The 23296-nt window shown below is 48.5% G+C and overlaps 1 protein-coding gene across 5 annotated transcripts in view; it reads right to left on the bottom strand.

The window, feature by feature from the left end:
* Nucleotides 1-23296, bottom strand: part of TBC1D22A (TBC1 domain family member 22A) — a 323227-nt gene that overhangs the window by 169574 nt on the left and 130357 nt on the right. For all 5 annotated transcript variants that reach the window (XM_036865801.1, XM_036865804.1, XM_036865803.1 and 2 more), the window contains exon 8: nucleotides 18204-18318. In XM_036865801.1, coding sequence (XP_036721696.1) covers nucleotides 18204-18318 — 115 coding nt within the window. The remainder of the gene's footprint in view (nucleotides 1-18203; nucleotides 18319-23296) is intronic.

Here is a 23296-nt window from a genome sequence, read left to right as displayed (position 1 = left end):
CTCTCAGACCCAGCGGGGCCACGTCCTGCCACCGTAAGAGCAGGAGGTGTGATCACGCTGCAGGAAACCCCCAGTGACGTGCTCAGAAGGCACCTCCCGACCCGGCCGGCACACCAAGCCAACGACGCTGGAGGGAGGCCCCGGGCTCGCCCTGGGAGATGCGGTCATGCTGAAAACGTTGTGCAGGGCGCTGACCGCGTGGATGAAGCACCTTCGTCCCGGAGTGAGACTGCCTGGGAAATCTCTCAACGCACCAGATGGGGCCCACGTGCCTGTCACCCTGAGGCCCTCCCTGCGCACCTACCGCGGTGAGGTGGCACCTCTGTCCCGGCATCCAGCACTACCCCCTGCTCCCCACCAGGCTTTCTGGTCTCAAGCCCCATCTGCTCTGATCCCAGTGCCGCCCTGCAGATGAGAAGGCAGAGGGTCAGCCCAGGCCCGTGGGCCTGAGCGGCAGAGGGAGGGCGACGCCCGGGCCCCCGCGTGTCGAGGACACCACCTCCCCTGCCCCCGACAGGCCACCGACCACACTGCCTCCTGTGGGAGAAGCACTGTGTGTCCCAGCTGCTCCCCCTCCGACAGAGCACGCTCTGCGGGCAAGGACGGGAACGACGCTGGTGCCAGGCGCGTCCAGAATACAGTGGCGCGGGCAGGTGGCCGTCACGTGGGCTGGACCAAGTGGGCGGCCGCTGTGGTGCACAAGCTGACGCTGGCCTGCCTGGCGGAGAAAATGAGCCTCAATGCAGCTGCTGGGTCGATTCAACAAAAACACTCCAGCCCCTCATTTTCGGAAGCTATGTTCACATCTCTAAGGCGCAAGATAAGAAAGAAGGGTGCGTACCAACACAGGGCCACTGACGAGAGGGCTCTTCAATCCAGAGAGTTAGAATTACACAGAGTGGCAGTGTTGCTTCGACTGCTGATAAGGATCATTCCAAAGTACTTTAGGTCACACTTCTATACTGAGCAGAAAAGCAACGTCTAATCCGCAGTGTACAAAACATCACATCAGTCAGAAAGAGGACGCTCACTGCCACCAAGCGTCAGCTGATGGCGCGTGGACGAGCCAGCCCCTCCTCCGTGGCTCAGCTGCCCTTCTGTCCTCTACGGAAAGACGGGGCCCCAAACCCACACGAGGAAGCAGGAGGCACTATTCATCAGTGAGGAGTCTGCACTGACAGAGGGGACCCCATGAACTCTGTCCCTACACGGGCCCACAGAGGAAGGGACAGAAGCATGAGGACACAGCCCCGGTGGCTGGGGCTTCTGATATCAGCCATCTGGCTGCCCCTTTCCCCATACAAGAGAAAAGCTGTCCACACAGCAGAAGACGGCCGGGGGTTGATCCTGGCTCTGACAGTCAGTAGTTTGAAGATCTTGATCAACCTCTTTGTGACTCAGTTTGCTGACCTGCAAAATGGGATGATAAGAGCATCAACCTCAGGGAGTAGTGATGTAATAATAAGGAAAGTTCTGTGAAAGCTCCTGGTACAAAGGAAGTTAGCTGCAGCCACTGCCACCACCAGCACCACTACCACCATCACCATTACCACCACCACCATCACCAACATCATCACCACCATCATCTTCACCACCATCACCACCACCACCATCATCAACATCATCACCATCACCACAATCACCACCACCACCATCACCACAATTAGCATCACCTTTGTCTCTCCAACAGGAACTGTGGACCGAATGAATATAATAAATCACCATTTATCCCTTCTGAAATTTAAACTATCTAAGAGCAAAGACCATGTCTTACACATCTTGGTATGCCAAAAACCTACCACTGTGAGTGATTTTATAAAAGTCTGTGGAATTGAAAGAAACTGCAAAGAGACCAGAAGATGGGGATTCTATTTTGACCTTTAAGAACCAAAGTCACAACCAACCCACAGATTCTGAAGAGGATCAGTTGCTGAAAGCATAAAGTTGCAAAGTTAGAAGAGGTGACTTCTCATTTCAAATTTTTCCTTTAACCTCTCTCAAGCACAAGATGGCAGAAATTGAAATAACCTACTCTCTACAAACTTATATCTCTACCTTAAAAGAAAAATCAACCTACACTTTCAGCTTTTGTGAATAAGAAAATAAATCAAATTTTTGCACCCAGCTTTCTCTGAGAATACTTTTTCCTGTAAAAAAAAATGAAAATAATAATGAAAAGGAAAGTATCTTCATTTTATAAAATTTGAGACCAATTTCAGTCAAGTTATTATAGATTAGAGAACATCAAGTGAAAAAAAGGTTTATTATTTTTTAAAAGCATGGCATATATAAACTTTAATGTTAGTAAAAGAAATTTTAAAGTTCAAAAGATTTTTTAATGAATCCAATCAGCCTCAAATATAATCCCACCACATTAAAAATAATAAGCATGTGAAAAGACACACAACATTATCAGTCATCAGGGAAATACAAATCAAAACCACAAGTTACCACTTCACACACACTAGGATGGCTAAAATAAAAAAGACACTAACAAGTGTAGGCAAGGATGTGGAGAAATCAGAACCCTTATGCACTGCTGGTGGGAATGGAAAATGCTGCAGCCCCTTTGGGAAAGAGTCTGTCAGTTCCTCTAAAAGTTAAACATGGAGTTACCATATGACCCAGCAATTCTACTCCTAGGTATATAGCCAAGAGAACTGAAAACATGTCCACACAGAAAGACTTGTAAACAAATAATTACAGTGGCATTATTCATAACAGCCAAAAATGGAGGGAAAAAATCCAAATGTCCACTAGCTGATGAATGGATAAACAAAAGGTGATCTATGCATACAGTGAAATACTATTAAGCCTTAAAAGGGAATGAACTTCTGACATATGCTACAGCTCAGATGAACCTCAAAAACATTACGCAAAGTGAAAGAAGCCTGTCACCAAACGTATGATCCTACTTATATGAAATGCTCGGCATAGGCAAATCCAGAGGCACAAAGTAGATCACTGGTTGCCGGGGGCTGGAGGAGCGAGTGATGTGGAATGACTGCTCATTGGTACAGGGTTTCTTTCTGAGAGATGGAAATGTCCTGGAATTAGTGTCAGGGTTGCACAACTCTGAATACACTAAAAGCCACCGAATTATACCCACTAAAAGAGAGACAGGTACCTGCAGGTGGGCAGAACGTAGGTAGGCAGGCAGGTGAGTGAAGAAATTGATCACTTGACAGGTCAGACAGAAGACACAAGTAGGGGTGGGAGAGTTGATTTCTTCTCCCCTTTTCATCACAGCCCTGCTCTGGTCCTGGCCAGCCAGCAACACCCTTCCTTATCCTGTACTTACACCCTTGACAGTTGAACATTTAAAGCCGCAGCTACAGAACATTTCATCTTCTGAGCTGGTCTCTGCTCCAGCAGATAAACTGCAAAGTTGTGTCAGGTGGAGGGAAAACACAGTTGCTTTCTGCCCCTGGCAAAGACCGCTGGGGCAGATTCTGCAGAGTGGGTGACGAGGCTCATGAACTACATCACGATGGACGGCGGGGCGGATCAGATGATGGGGGTTGGGGGGAGGCTGGGAGCAGCGCACGAGCGAAATGGGGAGTGGGCAGCTCCCTTCCGAGCCCGCCCCCATCACTACGGTAACTGCCATCGGCTCGCTCCTCCTTCCTAACACTCTTGCTGTGACACCCACGCAAGTCCTCTGGCTCCCGCTCAACGCCCGTCCCCGCCACCACCGCCACTCAAGCTCACTTCCATCGGTCCCAGGAGCACAACACTCTCCCACCCGCACTGCCGGGCGGACGGGCCTTTGCGGGCCTCTCTCTACTTTCACCAGCCAACCCACGCTCATCTTCATAACGAAATGCACTTCTCTCCTATCTGGCCCTGAAATGAGGTGACCGATGACAGATACTTCATCTCTTCCCCGTAATTCACTCACCCTTAAGGAAAAGTTTCATAAGTAATTAAATTGATTTTCCCTGCTGTTTGGGACACATTTATTTAAGACAGCAAAGTGATAGCAAGCATGACTTCTCGGCGCGGATGCCTTTGGGAGGCTGGCAAGCTAAGTGCTGGAGCAAGACGCCCTCCCCTGGAACAAACCTCCGCAGACGGGGAGCCAAGCGTGCGCCCGCCCTTCCCAGTGGACGTGTGCTTGTATGTATTAGATCCACAGGCACTTCCTGGATTCAGAAAGGCTCTTAAATATTAATGCAGCTTGAATCCTTGAAAATCATTCAATTCTTGTTACTGAAGCAAAAACTCAGACGTCTGACGTTAATGGCTTAGCTAAGCTGCTGGAAGAGTGTGGCCACCGTAGCCGTTTCTAACCACCCTTGGAAGAGTCCCTGACACTTGCCCAAAGAAACAAACAACAGTGGTGAGGCTCGGGGCCTTCAGAAGTCAGTGAGACATCTTTATAAAGAATGGGAAAGAGGGCTTCCCTGGTGGCGCAGTGGTTGAGAATCTGCCTGCCAATGCAGGGGACACGGGTTCGAGCCCTGGGCTGGGAAGATCCCACATGCCGCGGAGCAACTGGGCCCATGAGCCACAACTACTGAGCCTGCGCGTCTGGAGCCTGTGCTCCGCAACAAGAGAGGCCGCGATAGTGAGAGGCCCGCGCACCGCGATGAAGAGTGGCCCCCGCTTGCCAGAAGTAGAGAAAGCCCTCGCACAGAAACGAAGACCCAACACAGCCAGAAATGAATAAATAAATAAATAAATAAACTTTCATTTAAAAAAAAAAAAAAAGAATGGGAAAAACACCTAAAACAAAGGTAAAAGAAAAAAGCACAACGAAAAAGACGGCCCCGTTACTGAGATCCGCTGTGAACAGCACACGGGGCAGCCTGCATTACAATCACCTCTTGCAGACACACCTGCTTTCAGCATCTCTCCGTTTGTATCCAAGTTTGGTCCACAAACATCTCCCCTTTTTGGCAAAGGGGGGATGGTCCACATTCTTGTCACGAAATCTTAGGTGATGAAGTCCTTCCTGTTGAATGACTAGGTGGATGAGAAACCACATGTCCTTCATGTCCTTAGAGCTACATCGTTCAGTCACCGATGCCTGAGTTTGAGAAAATTCATCTAAGACACCTTCGGCTGAAGACTCACAGCCTGCGATTCTGCTTAGACGATCAGTTTCACTGTCATCATTTGCACCTAAAGAGCTGCCCTGCATCCCTCTGCGTGCACCTCCTAGTTCGTCTAATAATGGGGAAATGCATTCCTCTGCCGATTTTCCTCTCCTTGTCATTACGGGTGTAAAAAAATAAAAAAATTCTAATTCTCTACTATGTTCAATAAAAGCTTTTAAAAGAAAAGACTACAAAAATGTCTATGGACTCTTTTATACCTTCTTAAAAGATAACACTATCATTTGGGAAACACAATAAGAAAACTGAAGGAACACACAGAAGGCATGGTTTATTTCTCAGTGACATCAGTCTTCTAGATGATTCCATCTTCCCATTCTTCCATCCTCTTATTATTTTAGTCCTTTTTTTTAACTGTAGTTAGGAATAATTGATGAGTAACAATAAAATAATACCTGGGATGATACAATAGCAAAATATTTTAAGACACAGAAAAAAATTAAGGTCATTATGATCTGACAATATATCTTAGGTTTATAAAAAGGTCCAATGGACCTACACAGTAGCTGCAAGACAGAATGGGATTTTATTCTATTTTTCAAAAATAAGTAGATTTTCTCCTTGCTCTTTGAAGAATGGAATAAAAATCATCAAACTTCAACCCATACACATAGTCTGAAATACTCAAACAGGAAACTCAAAAACTAAAGTTGGGTCGAATGGTCCCTGAGGGTTCACAGAGGTTCACGCCGTTCCTCAAAACTAAGGACAACACAGGACACTCCAGCAGCCTGAATAAAGCCCCTCATCCTCCTTGTGCGTCCCTCAAAGAACCCTACTTGTCTCTGACCAAGAAGACCCAATGCTATGCTCGTGAGGGGTAAAACATTCATCCTGAGAACGATTTTTCACTTCCAGTATTTGACAAGTCTAGCTAATCAGTCTATGAGGAATGTCTGTTAGTCTGCTTTTCGGTCAGTAACCGTTTTCACTTGGAGTTTAAAGCTGACGGTTCTTCAGGCCCAGTCAGAGGCGCTGGTGAATACAGTCTTTGTCGGTCAGTAAACGCTCAAGGCTACCTTTCTGCCCCGCCGGCTGGTGTCCACGCCCACAAGAGGTCCGTGATCCAGGCCTGCTTCACACTCTGTCCCCTCATCCAGGGACCCTTGGCTGAGCCTGAGTTGCTGACCAGCAGAACCTCGTCCAGACCCGACGGGAAGAGCCATAATCACCGCGAGTCTGCCTCATGCTCTGCCCGCCCGGTGTCCGCACCTCCGCCTGACAGTGGAGGTCACCAGACGGGACCCAAAAGCCTGGCCTGGCCGCAGGCCGTGGAGGAGCCATCCTCAGCAAGACTTCAAGCTGTCTGTGCTGGACTCGTGAAAGCCCCCGGCCAGGGAGGCCGAGCAGGGCTGTGCCACCCCCTGAGCCCGCCACAGCCACCTGACTGCCGGCAGCAGCTGCCCCGACGTCGCCTGTGCTCTCCGCGCAGAGGGACCCAGGGCTGGAATCGGGCCCGACTCGTGCTTCTTTGGAGAAAATGGTCGTGGAAAGAATGTCACTTGCTAGACCCGGAGATGGACACGAACAGCGCAGGGAGAGGAGTAGATAGATGGCGGATTGGTCTTAGGCAGAAAATAAAGATTTCTGGAGGGAGGACGTGCAGGTAGCTGGAATCGATAGCCGCCACCAAACCACTCGTCTCCCGATATTTCCTCTCAAAACAATACAGAACAACCAAAAGGGAAAAATAAAACTACGCTGACACCGCGGCCTCTCAGCTTGAAAACAAAGGCTGCCCACGCCTCAAAGTCACCGGCAGTGAAAAACAGATCTCACCCCGTCCTGGCTCACAACCTCTCCTCCCCCCACCTCCGGGGGGCTTTAGCATGTGGGGGGCAGGGAGGGGGCCACGGAAAGTGAGGGACAAACCCAGTAGACGGGGGTCTCACCGATGCTGCCTGCCATCTGGGCTGCACGGACAGAACCCAACACAGAGAGCAACCCCCGCTTTAAGAAGCTGTGACGCTCCACCAGTAGCTCTTGTAACACGCAGTACTTTCAGAAGGAATAAGCATGTGGCCTGTGTGTAAAGACGTATGTGCATGTATGGATTTGTTAAATTAACATTAACAAAATAAAATTTGATCCGAAAAAGGTTTCGGTGATTTAACAACAACCTTTGATAAAAGGGAAACGTTTAAAGATGCTGAAAAACAAAGAAGACAGGAACTGGTACGTGTTATATACGAAACATTGTGCAAATTCCTGATTCTAACACAGTGAGATATAAAAATTCGAGAAGAAAGCTAAAGTTTGTGGGGAGAAAGGATGAGTGAGAGTCTTCAAATGTAAATGCAAAGCCTTCCGTCCAGCCCACACCCCTCTGCAGGACTTTAATTATCACGTAGGGATTCTGAATCCAGGCCCAGGAAATAGGGTCCACTTGGGAAACACTATGCAAAGCGTGGGGCAGGGGTCTCTCTGGGCAGAGGGTCCAGGGCCGCAAGCTCTGAGCACAAAGTTCAGCCTCCAAGTTGGCCTTCACACGACTCGGATGAAGTCAAACGTTTTCGAAGGCCCTGGGCTGAACTGCGGAAGCTTCCGGATGTCAGATTATGCGGCATTTCATATTAGGAGAGTAAAAAGTGAAAGGATCCCACTAATGTATTTGTTAGCTTTTTCCTGTCAGCCAGAGCCAGGACCCCTTTAGCAATGACTGCAATTTAAAACAAGAAGTGAAGAGAAACCATTTAAAAGAAAGGAAATAAATCAGGGAAAGAAAAAAAAAAAACCAACAACCGTGAAACTGCACTCCAATGGAAAGGAAATAGAACTTGTTCTCTGATGAAAGGATTTTAAAAGGCTGTACAAAGGGTCCCAATTAAGGAGGATAAAATTCTACCACCTCAGCCTTGGGAATCATATCCGAACGTGAGAAAGCACTTCGGCACCGTGTCAGTAAGAAAAGCTACAAATTGGGGAAATTAATCCTTGACTTAACAACCAGCAGCAAGCACAAAACTCACACGATCAAGGAACTCGTGGCCAGCCGTGGGCAGAGCCAGGCTGCCAGCAGCTTAGGAGGTATCCGCGGGGCAGCGCTGCCGGCCTGGCTGTTCAGATAAAGCAGAGAAACCGATTCCAGATCCGAAACTCCAGGACCTCGGCAAGTTACGTAACTTCTCTCCACGCCTCCTTTTTCCTAAACTCAAAGCAGTAATGCCTACCCTAGAAGGCTGTCGTTAGAATGAAAAGAAATGCACAGTGAAGTTAATTAAACCGTGAACTTAGCTGAGGGGAATTAGGGGAGGGGTCGGGGAGAACCCCTTCTTTACCCCACAACCCTATGACACTCCAGCTAAACAGTGGCTGTCACTCCAAGGAAGTGACACCACCTAAGTACCAGGAGGAACAAGACGATTACCTCATGGGTCTGGGGCCTCGGAGCCCCAGGTCCTAACAGACTACCCCGCTCACCAGCACACCAGCCCAGAGCAAGCGCTCCTTAAATGCTGGGGACTGTCACCTAACACAGGAAGGGCTGCACCTAAGCCACCACTTTTGGCAACGGAGGAGAAGACTGTTGACCCCGGGGTCTGACTGGAGAGCGAGGTGAGGACACAGTGGGATCAAACTGATGGAAAGCAAGGTCGCAGAAACAGGCACAGGCCAAAGAGAGGACTGGCCGCCTTTTGGGTGGCTGACGACTGTATAGGCTTTGCTTCGTCGTTCACGAGAGACACCAGCATCTTCCTCGGCTGGTGGAAGTGTAGCAGAGACCTGGCTGATGCCAACGCGTGTTCTGCGTGTGCACACACTGCATTTCCACAAAACTGCCCCAAATGACTCCACCTCCACCTCGTTCCAGATGGGCCAGCGTGCGCCTCAGGGACTGGGGACAAACGATCCGGTGTGTAACGTCCCCCAGAGAGGCTGCTGGTCACACACCTGTTTCTGCCACACTAGCGCACACAGGGCACAAGGCCTGCAGACGCCAGGCTCCACTCCAGTGTTGTTTCCCTACACACACACACACACACGCACCCTTGTCTCTTCCAAGTTCCTAATTAGGCCTGCTGAATACGGCTCCTGCAGGTTGAAAACTCAAACGTCAATGCTGGAGAGTGTCCTGCTTGCTCCTGGCCCTTCAGCTAATTCCCCCAGTCCCTTAACATCGTGGAGCCCTGGCCCACACTGGAACAGCCTCACGGGCAAACACTGACATATCTACAAACAAGTGATGTGCACATATAAGCACACAGACGCACACGGAGGTCCTGTCTCCAGCCAGGAGCTACCAATAATGTTCAGAAGACCCCAAAGACAGAGCAAGATGGCAATCCCTGACGCGGCTGCAGAGCAGACATGCAAACATCTTTCTGGTACACAACCTGGCAAACGTTATCAAGACTTAAAAATACCCAACCGTTGAGTCAGTAATGGCTCTTCTAAGAGTACATGCCAAGAAAACACTCCAAAATGCAATCAAGAATTTACTTACTGAGATACTACGTGTACTAACCATGACAGTGAAAAAGTAGGAACCAGGCAAACGTGCATCAACAGAAAACAACCAAATTATATCACCACACAGTGGGATATGGGCCGGAATGCTTGTGTTCCCCCCAAATTTAAACGCTGAAACCCTAACCCCAAAGAGGACAGTGTTAGGAGGTGGGGCCTTTGGGAGGTGCTTTGGTCGTGAGGGTGCAGCCCTTATGAATGGGACTAGTGTTCTTACAAAAGGGACCCCCCAGAGCTCCCTCGCCCCTCCCACCCCACAAGGACACAGTGAGAAGACGCGGGCTGTGCACCAGGCGGAGAGGCGCCCAGAATGCAACCGTGCCGGCCCCTGATCACAGACGTCCAGCCTCCAGAACTGTGAGAAACAAACTTCGCTCCTTATAAGCTACCCAGTGTGTGGAACTTCGTATAGCAGCCCACACAGACGAAGACAGCACCTCTACTTGCTTTACGACAGCTTTACTCAGATACAATTTACATACCACACAATTCAGCCAGTGAAAGTGGCTTTTAATATATTCACTAAGCTGTGCAACAATCACTACAACCTGATTTTAGGACATTTCGTCCCTCCTAAAAGAAACCCTGCGTCCAGCGAGTCAACCCCCATCCCCCCAATTCTGTTCCCAAGCCACAAGCAACCGCTCGTCTATGCTCTGGCTCTACAAATTTGCCTATTCTGGACATTTCATATAGACGGAATCATACAGCACGTGGCCTTTTGTGGCTGGCTTCTTTCGCTGAGCATGATGTTTTCAAGGGCCATCGTGTTACAGCGTGTCTCGGTCCTCCGTTCCCTTTCATCGCTGAATGCTACTCCATTGTACAGGTAGATCATCCTTTATTTACACCTTCATCAGCTGATGAACACTTGGGTTGGGGTTTGGGTTTCACTGGCTGAAATGAACAGCGCTCCCGTGCATTCCTGGGCAGGCTTTTGCCGGTAACTCTAGGTTTAACTCTTTGCTGAAATGCCACACACTGTTGGTCGAAGTTGCTTGGCTAGTGTGACGCCCCCAGCAACACATGAGGTTTCTAATTTCTCCACATCCTTGCCAACTTCTCTTACTGTTCGTCTTTTTGATTTCAGCCATCCTAGGGCGTGTGAGGTGGTATCTCATTGTGGCTTTGGTTTGCATTCCCTAAGGATTAATGATGTCAAGCATCTTTTCATGCTTATTGGCTATTTGTCTATCTTCTTTGGAGAATGCTTTGTCTGTTTCTAAAAATTTGATTATCTTATTGAGTTATGAGAGTTCTTTATATATAATGGCTATGTCTCTTACCAGGTAGATGATTTGCTAATATATTCCCCCATTCTGCAGAGGTCTTTTCCCTTTCTTGAGACTTTACAGCTCAAAGTTTTCATTTCCATGTAGTCCAGTTCACCTATTTTTTTTGTCATTTTTGCTTTTGGTGTCATATCTAAGAAACCATGGCCTAACTCAAGGCCATGAGGATTTACTCCTATGCTTTCTTATTAGAGTCTTATAGTTTTAGCTCTTACATTTAGGTCCATGATTCATTTTATTTTTGTGTTATGGTGAGAGGCAGGGATGGAACTTTATTTTTTTGCATGTTGATATCTAGTTGTCCCAGCACCATATGTTGAAAAAGACCATTTCCCCATTGGGCTGTCTTGGCGTCACTGTCAAAGATCAACTGACTGTAAATATGAAGGTTTATTTCTAGACTCTCAATTCTGTTCCATTGATCTACATGTCCATCCATAAGCCAGAATGACACTTTCTTGATTACTGTAGTTTGGTAGTAAGTTTTGATATCAGGAAGTGTGACTCCTCCAACTTTGTTCTGTTTCAAGATTGTTTTGGCTAGTCTGTGTCTCTTAAATTTTCATGTGAATTTAAAGATAAACTTTTCAATTTCTGCTACAGTTTTGGCAGGGATTGCACTGACTCTTTAGATCAATTTGGGGAGGACTGCCGTCTTTATACTATTAAGTCTTCCAATCCACAACATGGGATGTCTTTCCACTTATTTAGATCTTCTTTAATATCTTTCCACAATGTTTTCTAGTTTTCAGAGTAAATACTGTACTTCTTTTTGCTAAATTTAGATCATTTTATTCATTTTGACACTATTGTAAATGGAATTGTTTTCATAATTTCATTTTTGCATTGTACATTGCAAGTGTATAGAAACATAACTGATTTTTCTACCTTGATCTTATGTCCCACAACCTTGGGTGAACTCATTTGTTAGCTTTCATAATTTTTTAGTGGATTTCTTTGGATTTTCTACATACAGATCATGTCATCTGCAAAGGGAGGTAGTTTACTTCTTCATATCCATTCTCAATGTCTTTTGCTTCATTTTCTTGCGTAACTGCCCAGGCTAGAACCAGCACAATGTTGAATAGAAGCGGGGAGCACACGCATCCTTGCCTTGCTCCTAATCATAAGGGGAATGCATTCAGTCTTTCCCATTAAGCATGACGTTAATTGTGAGTGTTTCATGGATGCTCTTTATTAGAGAGGAAGTTCTTCTATTTCCAGTTTGTTGAGTGTTTTTATCGAGAAAGGGTGTTGGATTTTGTCAAAAAGCTTTTTCTGTGTCAGTCATTCTGAGATGATTATGTTGTTTTGTCTTTCAGTCTGTTAGTATAGTGTATTACACTGACTGATTTTTCCTATGTTGAACCAACCTTGAATTCCTGAGATAAATCCCATTTGTTCTTTTACTATGTTACTACATTCAGTTTCTTAGTATTTCGTTGAGGATCGTTACATCTATCTTCATAAGGAATACTAGTCACTGGCTTTCTTTCCTTGTGATATCTTTGTCTCCCATTTTGGTATCAGGATAATACTGGCCTCACTGAATGAACTGAAAAGCATGTCCTCTCTTCTATTTTTGGAAGAGTTTGTGAAGGAGTGGTGTTAATTCTTTGTTAAACGTGGGTAGAATTCACCAGTGAAGTCATATGATCCTAGGCTTTCCTTTGTTGGAATTTTTTAAATTACTAATTTAATCTCCTATATACATTGTTCTTGTATATATCCATATAGATATTGATAAATAAATGTACATATTATATTATACTATATTACATTGTATTATATTACATTATATTGAGAGAGAGAAACTTATTTCAAGGAACAGGCTCACACAATGATGGGGACTGGCAAGTCTGAAACTTGTAGGACAGGCCAGCAGGCTGGAAACTCAGGCAGGATTTCTATGTCTTAAGGAGAATTTCCTCTACTTCAGGAAATCTCGGTCTTTGCTCTTAAGGCCTTCAACTAATTAGATAAGGTCCACCCATAGTATGCAGGGTAATCTGCTTTATTCAAAGACTACTAATTTAAATGTTAATCACATCCAGAATATACCTTCACAGCAATATCTACACTGGTGTTTGACCAAATAAGTAGGCACCACAGCCTAGTCGGGTTTATACAAAATTAACCATCACAGTCAGTTTTGGTAATTTGTGCCTTTCTAGGAACATCTCCTTTTCATCCACATTCTCGAATTCGGAGAGTTGTTCACAGTATTACCTTAGTGCTGTTTATTTCTAAAAGCACTCATAACTTTAGTAATTTGAGTCTTCTCCCCTTTTCTCCTAGGTCAGTCTAGCTGAAGGTTTGCCAACATTTTGTTGATGTTTTTGAAGAACCAACATTGGTTTTATTGATTTTTCTCCACTGTTTTTGTATCCTCTACCTCATTTACTTTGTTCTAGCCTTTATTTCCCTCCTTCTGTTTGTTTTGGCTTTAATTTGCTCTTCTTTTTCTAGTTTCTGAAATTGAAAACTCAAGTTAATGACTTGAGATGTCCTTTTTTAATATAAATATCTCTTGGAGCACTGCTGTAGCTGCATGCCATAAGTTTGGGTATGCTGCGTTTTCATTTTCATTCATCTCAAAGTAATTTCTAATTTTCCTTGTGATTTCTTCTCTGACACATTGCTTTTTTTTTTTAATCTTTTTTTTTTTTTAATTTATTTTTGGCTGCGTTGGGTCTTTGTTGCTGCGTGTGGGCTTTCTCTAGTTGCGGCGAGCGGGGGCTACTCTTCATTGTGGTGTGCGGGCTTCTCATTGCGGTGGCTTCTCTTGTTGCAGAGCACAGGCCCTAGGTGCGCAGGCTTCAGCAGTTGTGGCACACGGGCTCAGCAGTTGTGGCTCGTGGGCTCTAGAGCGCAGGCTCAGTAGTTGTGGCGCACAGGCTTAGTTGCTCCGCGGCATATGGGATCTTCCCGGACCAGGGCTCGAACCCGTGTCCCCTGCATTGGCGGGCAGATTCTTAACCACTGTGCCACCAGGGAAGTCCCCACATTGCTTCTTTATGCTTGTGTTCTAAAATCTCCACATATTTGTCAAATTCTTCAAATTTCCTTCTGTTACTGATATCTAATTTAATGTCTGTGTGGTCAGAGAACACAATTTGTATGACTTCCATCCTTTCAAATGTACTGGCGCTTGTTCTATGGTCTAGCATATTGTCTCTCCTGGTGAATGTTTCGTGTGCACTTGAGAAGAATGTGATTCTGCTGTGACGGGTGCACTGCTCTGTAGATGTCTGTTAGGTCTAGGGGTTTTCAGGTGCTTAGTTTTCTTTCTTTCTTGGTGATCTTCTGTCTAGTTTTCCTACTCATTATTGAAAGAAGTGCGTCACTATGTTTTAAAAAGAGGTTTTTTAAGTGCTTAATGACTTTGGGAAATGTTTAGATATTAAACAAAAAGCAATACTAGGATGTGCATGCATAATATAATTGCTGCAATGTAAAAAGTATATTGACAGAAGACCAGAAGGAAATTAGTAAAACGTCCCAATGACAGCTTCTGGGACAAGGAGCTATACTGTTAATGAGTTTTCCAACTTTTTAGTAAGTCCATTACTTTGACCATCATCAAGACGTTTTTAAATAGAAAATCTGACTACATACACGCCACGGGCTATGCAAGCATACAGCCCCCTCCTGTCATTTCAGGGGCTGCCAAACAGCAGCCCCACCCTCTGGTTCTGACCCACTGGCATTCCCAGGGCCCTCTGCTCTCCACTTCCCCCACATAGAACAGAACTGCCACAGGAAGCCTCCTGTATGCAGATGCGCTCGTTTCTGTCTTTAACATGTTTCTGAGACGAGCTGTGGACCCCAAAGGTACATTAGGTGTGAGGAACACCAAAGGAAGCCAGGTGAGGATGCATTTAAAAGCAGCCTTGGTTCACTTAACACATGGAAAAAACAAAGTGCAATGAGGGAAAACTTAAATGCAAACAAGGAAAATTGAAACAACTGTTTCTAAAACTGTAACTTATCAATGAGAAATGAGCAAGAGCTCTTCTCTCCCTGTCACTGGAAGCCCAATTCATGCTGACAGTGGAAAAGGCAAAAGAAAGGTGGCGCCACTAGCATTCAGCTGACAGCAAACTCCCTGCATCGCTTCTCCTCTGTGTCCCGACTGGTTGGCATCACTTCTCCTCTGTGCCCCTTGCCAACCGCACACCAAATCCAATTCCAGCGCATCCCAATCTCCAGGAACCGCGTGCTAAAATGTCTTCTCTGGGCAGAATTAACCTGTTTAAAAACAACCTGTGCTTTTGAGACTCTGACTTACAAACAGGAACATAAAAATAAACACCCATAATGTTCATAAGTAAATACACTGTTTATGCCAGTCACTTTCCGTATTAGCTTTCAAGAGTAATTTATTTTACGACAAAATGACATATAAAATCAAATCAATCAGAGCTTACACGTGCTGATAATGAAAATCAATTGTAAAATACTCCTCGTCTTCCAAAATGCGTCACCGTCATCCCTCCCATGCGCACAACCCTCATTCAGTCACTCCGAGGAGCTGGTCCAAAGCGCCAGAGTAGTTTCTAAATTTAAGTAGCACAGAGGATGGGGAGGGGGGGATGCTTCTTCATTTCTTGCTATGCTGAAATTATTTGGTTCCGGTAAAACATAAGTCTCTACTTAAATTGTGGGATTCAAGGTGACGGAATAATGGTTCTTAATTTTAAATCAGATTTAACATTGCTCAAAGGAATATGGTAGCCTGTTTGAGAACTACAGGCTTTACTTAAAACTTGCGCCATGCCTGGGGGGAAAAAAACTAAAAAAAATCCAACAACAGGAGAATGGTTTCATGAATTACGCTACATTATCTCAGCAGAATATTATGTGCAGGAGGTGGAAACGATCTTTACAAAGATTTCTTAATAATATAGGGATGAGCTTAGTTACAAGGTTAAATGGGGAAAAGGCATGAAACAATTTTATACACAATGTGCTCTGAACTACATAAATACAACACATGGCGAAAAGACTCAGAGGAGCTCCGCCCAAACGGCTGTCCTCCCTGGGCGCTGCCGTGGGCCCGCGCCCCGTCCCCAGGCCGGTCTGATGGGGACACACAGGCACAGACACCAGCGAGGGATGACCAGCGAGCGGCCGTCGGGGGCCCCAACGCAGAGGGCAGTGGGAAACGCGGCCGGCTCAAGGCTAGAGGGGCCGTCCTTCCTTCCAGCCCAAACCAAGACATCAGGATCCCCGGGCTCAGCGGAGCCTGGAGAGAAAGAAACTGGACCCAACCCTGCGCTTCCCAGCCGGGAGCCGCACCTCGCCACGCGGAGCCCTCCTCCGCGACAGTCTCCTCCGAGCACGCGACACCCTCCCGGAGTGGCACTCAGCTCCTGGGCTCCCCCCGCTGGCCTCAGCACCGCTTGCGTGGCCATCTTCTCCCGCCTCCGCCTCTGGACAGCCCGCACACCGTGACCCCACCTCCGGGGTCCCAAGAGCTCCCCTGACCTCCGTCCCCAGCCGTCCCTTGTGGTGGGACAGGCACCTCCAGGGCCCACCCAAGACCATGGGCTCCATCCCGAGGTTAGTTGGAGATTTGTTCCACACTTACTTGGAGAGGCTGTGGCTGGCGGTGGTGCACGTGCGTGTGTCTGTGTGTGCCCGAGCGTGCGTGCACGTGTGCGTGCACCAAACTTGCATTCTGAAGACACTGTGTCCCTGGACAGCGGGGCAAGGTGCCCCAGAGGAGACCTGGGCTGCTGGCAGCCCCAGGAGGCCAGTAGGGCCGCTGCACATGTGTGTTCTTGTGTGTGTGTGTGTGTGCGTGCACGTGTGTGTCTTCTTTGTGTGTGTGTGTGTGTGTGCACGTTCACATGTGTGTGAGTGTGTGTGGTGAGGGTTACGGAAGGCAAGGGGAGTCTCTTTGAGTCTCTAACTGAAGGCACCAATTGAACACAGATTCTCCTTCCTCCAGCTTCTCTCTCTTCTGGACAATTAACATCACGGTCACGTCCCTTCGTCCTAGCTTGCTGATCATTCAGACAAACGCACGACGGATCGCTCGGGTCTTACAACGTAAGCTGCTGCTAGACTCATTAAGGCGAACTTATTTACCACATTAATTAAATGGTCTATTTAACATGGAATATCAGTTCTCTAATCACATCTCAGTTGAACCTCTTCTTTCAATTAACAGCTCTGAAGTCTACTGACAGAGGTCCTACTGTTCTAGGATCGTTAAGAACATTTTCATTATCTGTCAAACAAGAGAGGGAGAAGCAGAGAGGCAGGCGCGCTCTCAGGAGCGACCTCTCCCTGCTGAAGAGATGATGGGGTAGCAGCCCGTGCTCGCGGGTTGCTGAGCAATGGAGAGACTCCCATGAAATCGTCAGCGCTGGGAGAGCGGTGGCCACAAAATGGACCAAGTGGGTACATTCTCATCCTCAGGGGACCAGATGCCCTGGAGTCGACCTCACTCTCCAGATTACAGCAACGATGGAATCGAAGCTGACCAGAAACTGAAATGGCTAAAACACAACCTAAAAAACCAACAAACACCAAGGCAGGAAGGTTCACGTGAAGACAAAGTATTATCAGTTTTAAGTAAAAATGCTACAACTGAAGAGTAAACCCCTCCTGTGGCATTTAGATTTTATCCATAGATGAATTAAAAAGTAGATCCTGCACATGTGTTATCAGAATTGTTTTTAAACTTGAAATATAAACCAGGTGGAGGTATATTACAGTTGGCTGCTGCAACATAAATGGAAGAAAAAATATGCAGTACTCAGACAGAAACATCACAACCCAACCTAAATGCCCATTAAACCAATTATTTTGCATGTAATTAATATTCCCATAAAATTAAATGCTACTAGTATATCAAAAGCAGAAAGGTGATGAACTGCTGCAGAAATGCAATTAAAGAAGATTCGGTTTTTAGCTTGTAAGCAAAACATTCAACTGATATTCTGTCATCTTAACCTTACCCATTTAAATCCAAACCATTAAAGCCGGTGCTCTGATGGCCATTAACACAAAACTACACTCCCCATATATACTGCATTTCTCCTCTTACATTAGTAAAAAGAAGATATTAATAATAATAATAATAATAATAACTGCATCTTAATGTCTTCAGTAGTTGGGCATGTGGATTTAAAGACTTTTTTAAAGCTGGCATCAATGAGAAAACTATTATTCTCTAATATTAGTTGTCATTAATAACAGTAAAATTAATAGCAATTTTCAGTATCGGTATAATTATGCATAGCAACATCGTAAGGCCACTAAAGTTCATGTTTAATGTTTGTGAGAAGAAAACATCATGATATGATCTTACCTATGTATTCGCAAATGAAGACTACAAAGAAAGGAGTGACAAGGTCATTTATCCCCTGAACATATCCACTGGCAGGGTGACGTATGGCCCATATAAACAATATCCTTTCAAAAATCTGAAAGAAAATTGAACAGCTGGTGAAGCAAAAAGTAAACACAGCAGAAACTTTTAAATGTACACATTCTTAAAATATACACTATCAATACTTTTCAATCTCTAATACTAAAATACCAATAGGTTTAATTTTTTTGTAAAACTCCAGTTATCTTAATTTTGTATAGACTCACAAGCAATACGGAGTATGTCACCAACCCCTGGGCTCAGTCCCACCCCACGAGCTGGCTCCCACAAAAGATGCTCTCTGCTCCTCCAAGCCCCTTGGGTAACCACTGCGTGTGGCTGCCCTGGACTTGGTCAGCCAGCACAGCAGCAGCCGGCCTATCAGTGAAGGAGAGAGGGATGGAGGAACAGAGGGGTGGATGGGCAGGTGGGTGGACGCATGCATGAATGGGTACATGGATGGATGGATGGAAGGGTGGGGGGATGGAAGGGTGCATGGGAGGGAGGGAGGGAGGGAGGGAATGGATGGATGGATGCTCTAAGTTTCCCGCATATGTTTTTTTTTATTGAGGTATAATTGACATATAACAGTGTATTAGTGTCAGGTGTACAACATAACGATTCAATATTTGTAAATACTATACTGTGAAATGATCACCATAATAAGTCTACTTAACATCCATCTCCGTACACACGGTATACATTTTTTTTCTTGTGATGAGGACTTTTAAGATTTAGTTTCTTAGCAACTTTCGAAGATGGGATACGATATCATTAACTGTACTCTCCGAGCTGTACATTACAGCCCTACGACTTTTTATTTCATTCTGACCCCCTTCACCCATGTCACACACACAACCCCCAACCCTCACCTCTGGCAACCACCAATCTGTTCTCTGCATCTCTGAGCTTGGTTGTTTTTTTTAATGGATTTTCTTTCAGATTATTTCCCACGATATTGAATAGTTTCTTATAAGATACTGAATACAGCTGCCTGTGCTATACAGCAAATCCTTGCTGCCTGTCTGTTTTACGTACAGTAGTCTGTACCTCTTAATCCCACACTTCTGATTTATCCCTCCCCCTCCCTTCCCCTTTGGTAACCGTAGGTTTGTTTTCTGTCTGTGAGTCTGTTTTGTTTATGGATTCACGTGTATTACTTCTTGGACTCCACACGCAAGTGACATAACAGACGTCTTCCTAAACCCCTGGAGAGCGATCGGCATCCGGAGGCCAGCGTCTTCCGTCACCCCTACCCCCGCCAGCCATCCGACGCCCCGGGGGCCTCCTCTCTCCCTGCCACTATGTCACTCACGCCACCCTCTCCTCCACCTTCCTTCAGGAGAGGGATCTCACCAGGCGCAACACAGCGCCCTCAGCCACGCGCACGCACACACGTGTACGCACACACGTGTACGCACACACGGCTTAAGGAGCGTCGCTGGCTCCACACCCCTACACACGGCGCCCCCGCGTCCGGCCCCTGCCTCATGGTCCTCTCCTCCTCTCCGCCCGGCTCCCAAATTCCAGCTGCGCAGAGCCCGCCAGGCTGTCACCTCCTGCCATGCTCGCTGCCTAGAAAGCCTGTCCCTCCCCTGCTTACCTGGCTTCCAGCTAAGCCCCAGCCCCTCGGTGGAGACTGTGCTGCCACCTGTGCCCCCCAGCCTCCTGGGAGAGCCAAGCACTGCCTGCTGTGAGCCTCCCCCGGTCCCCCACCCAGCAGAGCGTCCCTGCTGAGCTGAACCGCCTCCCTTCAGTGACACACCCACCGCCAGCTCCCCCGACCCCGGGCTCCTGCCACTGGGCCAGGCCTCGCCGCCCTCCCGGGCCTCCCACCAGCGCAGGCTGGACCAGCGAGCGTGCCAACAGAGGATGACTCACATCATTTCCAAACGGGCCGACCTTGCAAAGCCAAGCATGTTTGTACCCAAGGAGGTCAACCCCTCCCAATACTGCCTACATTCCTGCACATCACCGGGCCTGTGGTCTAGACACCCCCAAGTCACCACCAGCTAGGGCATTTACAGCGAGGGGCCTGGCGCCCAGACGGGGGAGGTCAACCAGGGCACAAGCAGCCCCAGATCCCAGGCCCCAGCCCAAACCCCACCCTAGCACTCATCCACTGGGGTCCTTCCAAATGAGCCACAACGGACCCACCCGTTCATCAGGCGGCAGCGCGGCCCAGCACCTGTAACAGGGGCACCTGGTAAACGTCTGCTGAGTTCGCAACACATTCATGCTCTCTATCCACACACATCTGTCACTTTAAGTCAACAGCTTTCCAGCCAGACTGAATATTTAAGTAAGGTCAAAAGACCAGAATCATTCACCGAGGCTCACTGTGTGCTGTCGCTCACAGACAGCGCTAAGCGGTGAGCCCTCGCGCTCCAGCATTGGGCTCAGCACCCTCGGTGACGCGGGGAGCAGCACCCCGCCAGCCAGCGTGGCGGGCAGGCGGGGCCCTTGCAGGGGGGACCCCTCCGGGCCCCAGCACCTCTCAGTCACACGTCAGACATGCAGCAGCCACGGCCCCGCCCGGCCACGTGTACCCGAGGAAAGCCCAGGGACGGGCGGCAGGGCTGCACGTGCAGGGGGCGGCCTGGGTGCGGACAGGCTGGGAGGGTACGGCGCGCTCAGCCCAGGCCCGCCGGCAGGAGGACCCCAGGACCGCTCATCAGGAAGCTCCGTAGAGGCCTGGAGCCCTGCGGGCCAGGAGCAGGGGAGGGTGGACGGGGCTACACGCGACAGGCGGCAGCAGCGACAGGCAGGAGAGACCCGGACGGCTGGCCACGCGAGGGCAGGAGGGGCGGCGAAGGTCGGCTGAGCATCTCCTCGCTCACTGGGCCCCGGCAGACCTCCATCCAACGCTGCACAGTCCGCCAAAGGTGACCGGCAGGCAGGGGGTCCACCTGCACACCTCCCGGGACGCCCGCCCCTGTGTGGCCCCTCCCCTGGAGTGTGAGCGGGCCCTGTGACCTGCTTCTAACCAAAATACAGCCAAGGGGATAGGATTACGTCACAGAAGATCATAACCCAGCCTGCCAGGAGACGCTCTCCCCTGTTGGCTTCTGGGAAGCCGGCCTCTGAGCTGTGGGCTGCACGTGCAAAGGGCCACGTGCCGAGGAACTGAGGGGGGCCGAGAGCAAGCAAGAACCCGAGACCCCCAGCTCCGCAGCCTACGAGCCCCCAGATTCTGCCAGCAGCCAGGGGCGTTTGGAAGCAGATCCTTCCCCAGGGGAGCCTCAGATGAGGCTGTGGCCCAGACAGCACCTTGCCTGCAGCTTGCGGAGACCCTGAGCTAAGACCTGCCCAGACTCCTGAGCCGCAGAAACTCTGAGACAACAAATGTGAATAAATGTGTGTTGTTTTAAGGCGCTAGGTTTGTGGTAATGCTGTTATGCGGCAAGACATAACTAATACAGAGGAGACAACTGAGGCACAGAGGAGTTAAGCAACTTCCCCAAAGTCACACAGCCTGTGAGCAGCAGAGCCGGGATTCCGCCCCACTGGTCTGACTAAACGGGGGCCTGTACAGCCTAGAAAGGGCCACCACTGCTGTGCTTTAGGATAGAAGAGTTGTTTTCATACATGAATCCAAAAAGAAGAGAAGACCAAGAAATTATAATTTTATAGCAAGAAAGAAACAGAAAAGACTATGAGCTCCTCCTGGTGAGGAAAGTCTGCATCGGATCTATCTGGACCTGCCCGAGGTCCAGCAGGGAGCCATCCATGCAGCAGGGGTGTGTGTGTGTGTGTGTGTGTGTGTGTGTGTGTGTGTGCGTGCGCGCGTGCGTGTGTAGAGAGAGAGAGAGCGAGCGCGTGCGCATGTGGACTGAAGGACATGCCAGAGCTCGGAGCACAGAGACCTCCCCTCCTCCTTTGCAATCTCATCCTCCTGGCAAGTGGTAATTTAAGCCGTGGAGCACTCCCACCGCTAACTAAGCCCCACACTTTCAGAGGGCTTGTGACACACACACACACACACACACACACTCCTAAACCTGCTCACAAGCATGAATGCCATTTTGCCCTCGGCAGCCCTGGCACCAAGAGAAGCCACTTGGCACAGATGACGTGGCCAGCTTTACCCTGGGAAGAATGGCTGGGGTGCTGAAGTCCTGTCCAGTGCAAACAATTCAGCACCTGTGCAGGCGACTGGAATGGACTGTTCCTGGTGCCGGGAAAGGCCTGAGACAGCTGCAGCGGGGCTGGGCTGGCCGGGGCTTCCCTGACTCTGAGGGAAAAAGCAGACTCCTAGCCATGACTCCAAGGAGCCGGACGTGCTGCCCTGTCCTCGCCCCTCGTGGCCTCCACCGGGTCCCCTCACACTGCGCCCACTTCTGTCCCTACCTCGGGGCCTTTGCACTTACTTGTTCCTTCCGCCTGGAATGCCCTTCTCCCAAACTTCTCATGGCCACCATGATTTTCAGCATAAGATCTTAGTTCAACCCCTTCTCATGGAAGACAACATCCTTTACGCCCTATCGAGGCGGCAGATCCTCTTCCCCGCCCATTTCCACAGAGGCCCCCCCCCGAGGAAGGGTCTTCCTCCATCTCGCTCACTTCTGTGCCCCTGGTCCTGGCGTGTAGCTGAATGGAGTACCATTGGCTGAATGGAGGTGTATATGAGTAAGGTCCCCCACCCTCCATTTTCAGCCCTCGCTCCCCTCTGTTCTGTAAGCTCTCTGCCATCGGAGGGCGCCTGGACCTTCCCGCCTGGGGTCTCTCTGGACAGACGACACCCGGGGTGTCTCCTGGATTTGGGACTGGCTTTTCCCATTCTGTTTCTCCATCAAGCAGTGCTCCAGACCTGGCTCCTCAGATGCCAACCAGTCAGGACCTCAAGGTCCCCCACTTGTCTAAGACGGGAAGTGGCCTGGGAGGGGAGACTCAGCTCCACGGAGGGGAAGGAGGCGGGGGCATTTGGTGCAGGGAGGCTTCGGAGAGGAGGCGACGGCACACAGGGTGTGAGGCTGAGGAGGAGTTCAGAGGGAAGGAGGCAAGAGGAGCCTTCTAGAGAGCAGACAGACAGA

The sequence above is a fragment of the Balaenoptera musculus genome, chromosome 10 (assembly GCF_009873245.2).
Source record: "Balaenoptera musculus isolate JJ_BM4_2016_0621 chromosome 10, mBalMus1.pri.v3, whole genome shotgun sequence".
Lineage (NCBI taxonomy): Eukaryota > Metazoa > Chordata > Mammalia > Artiodactyla > Balaenopteridae > Balaenoptera > Balaenoptera musculus.
The sequence above is the reverse complement of the archived record's forward strand: the minus strand, read 5'-3'. Positions and strand labels throughout refer to the sequence as shown.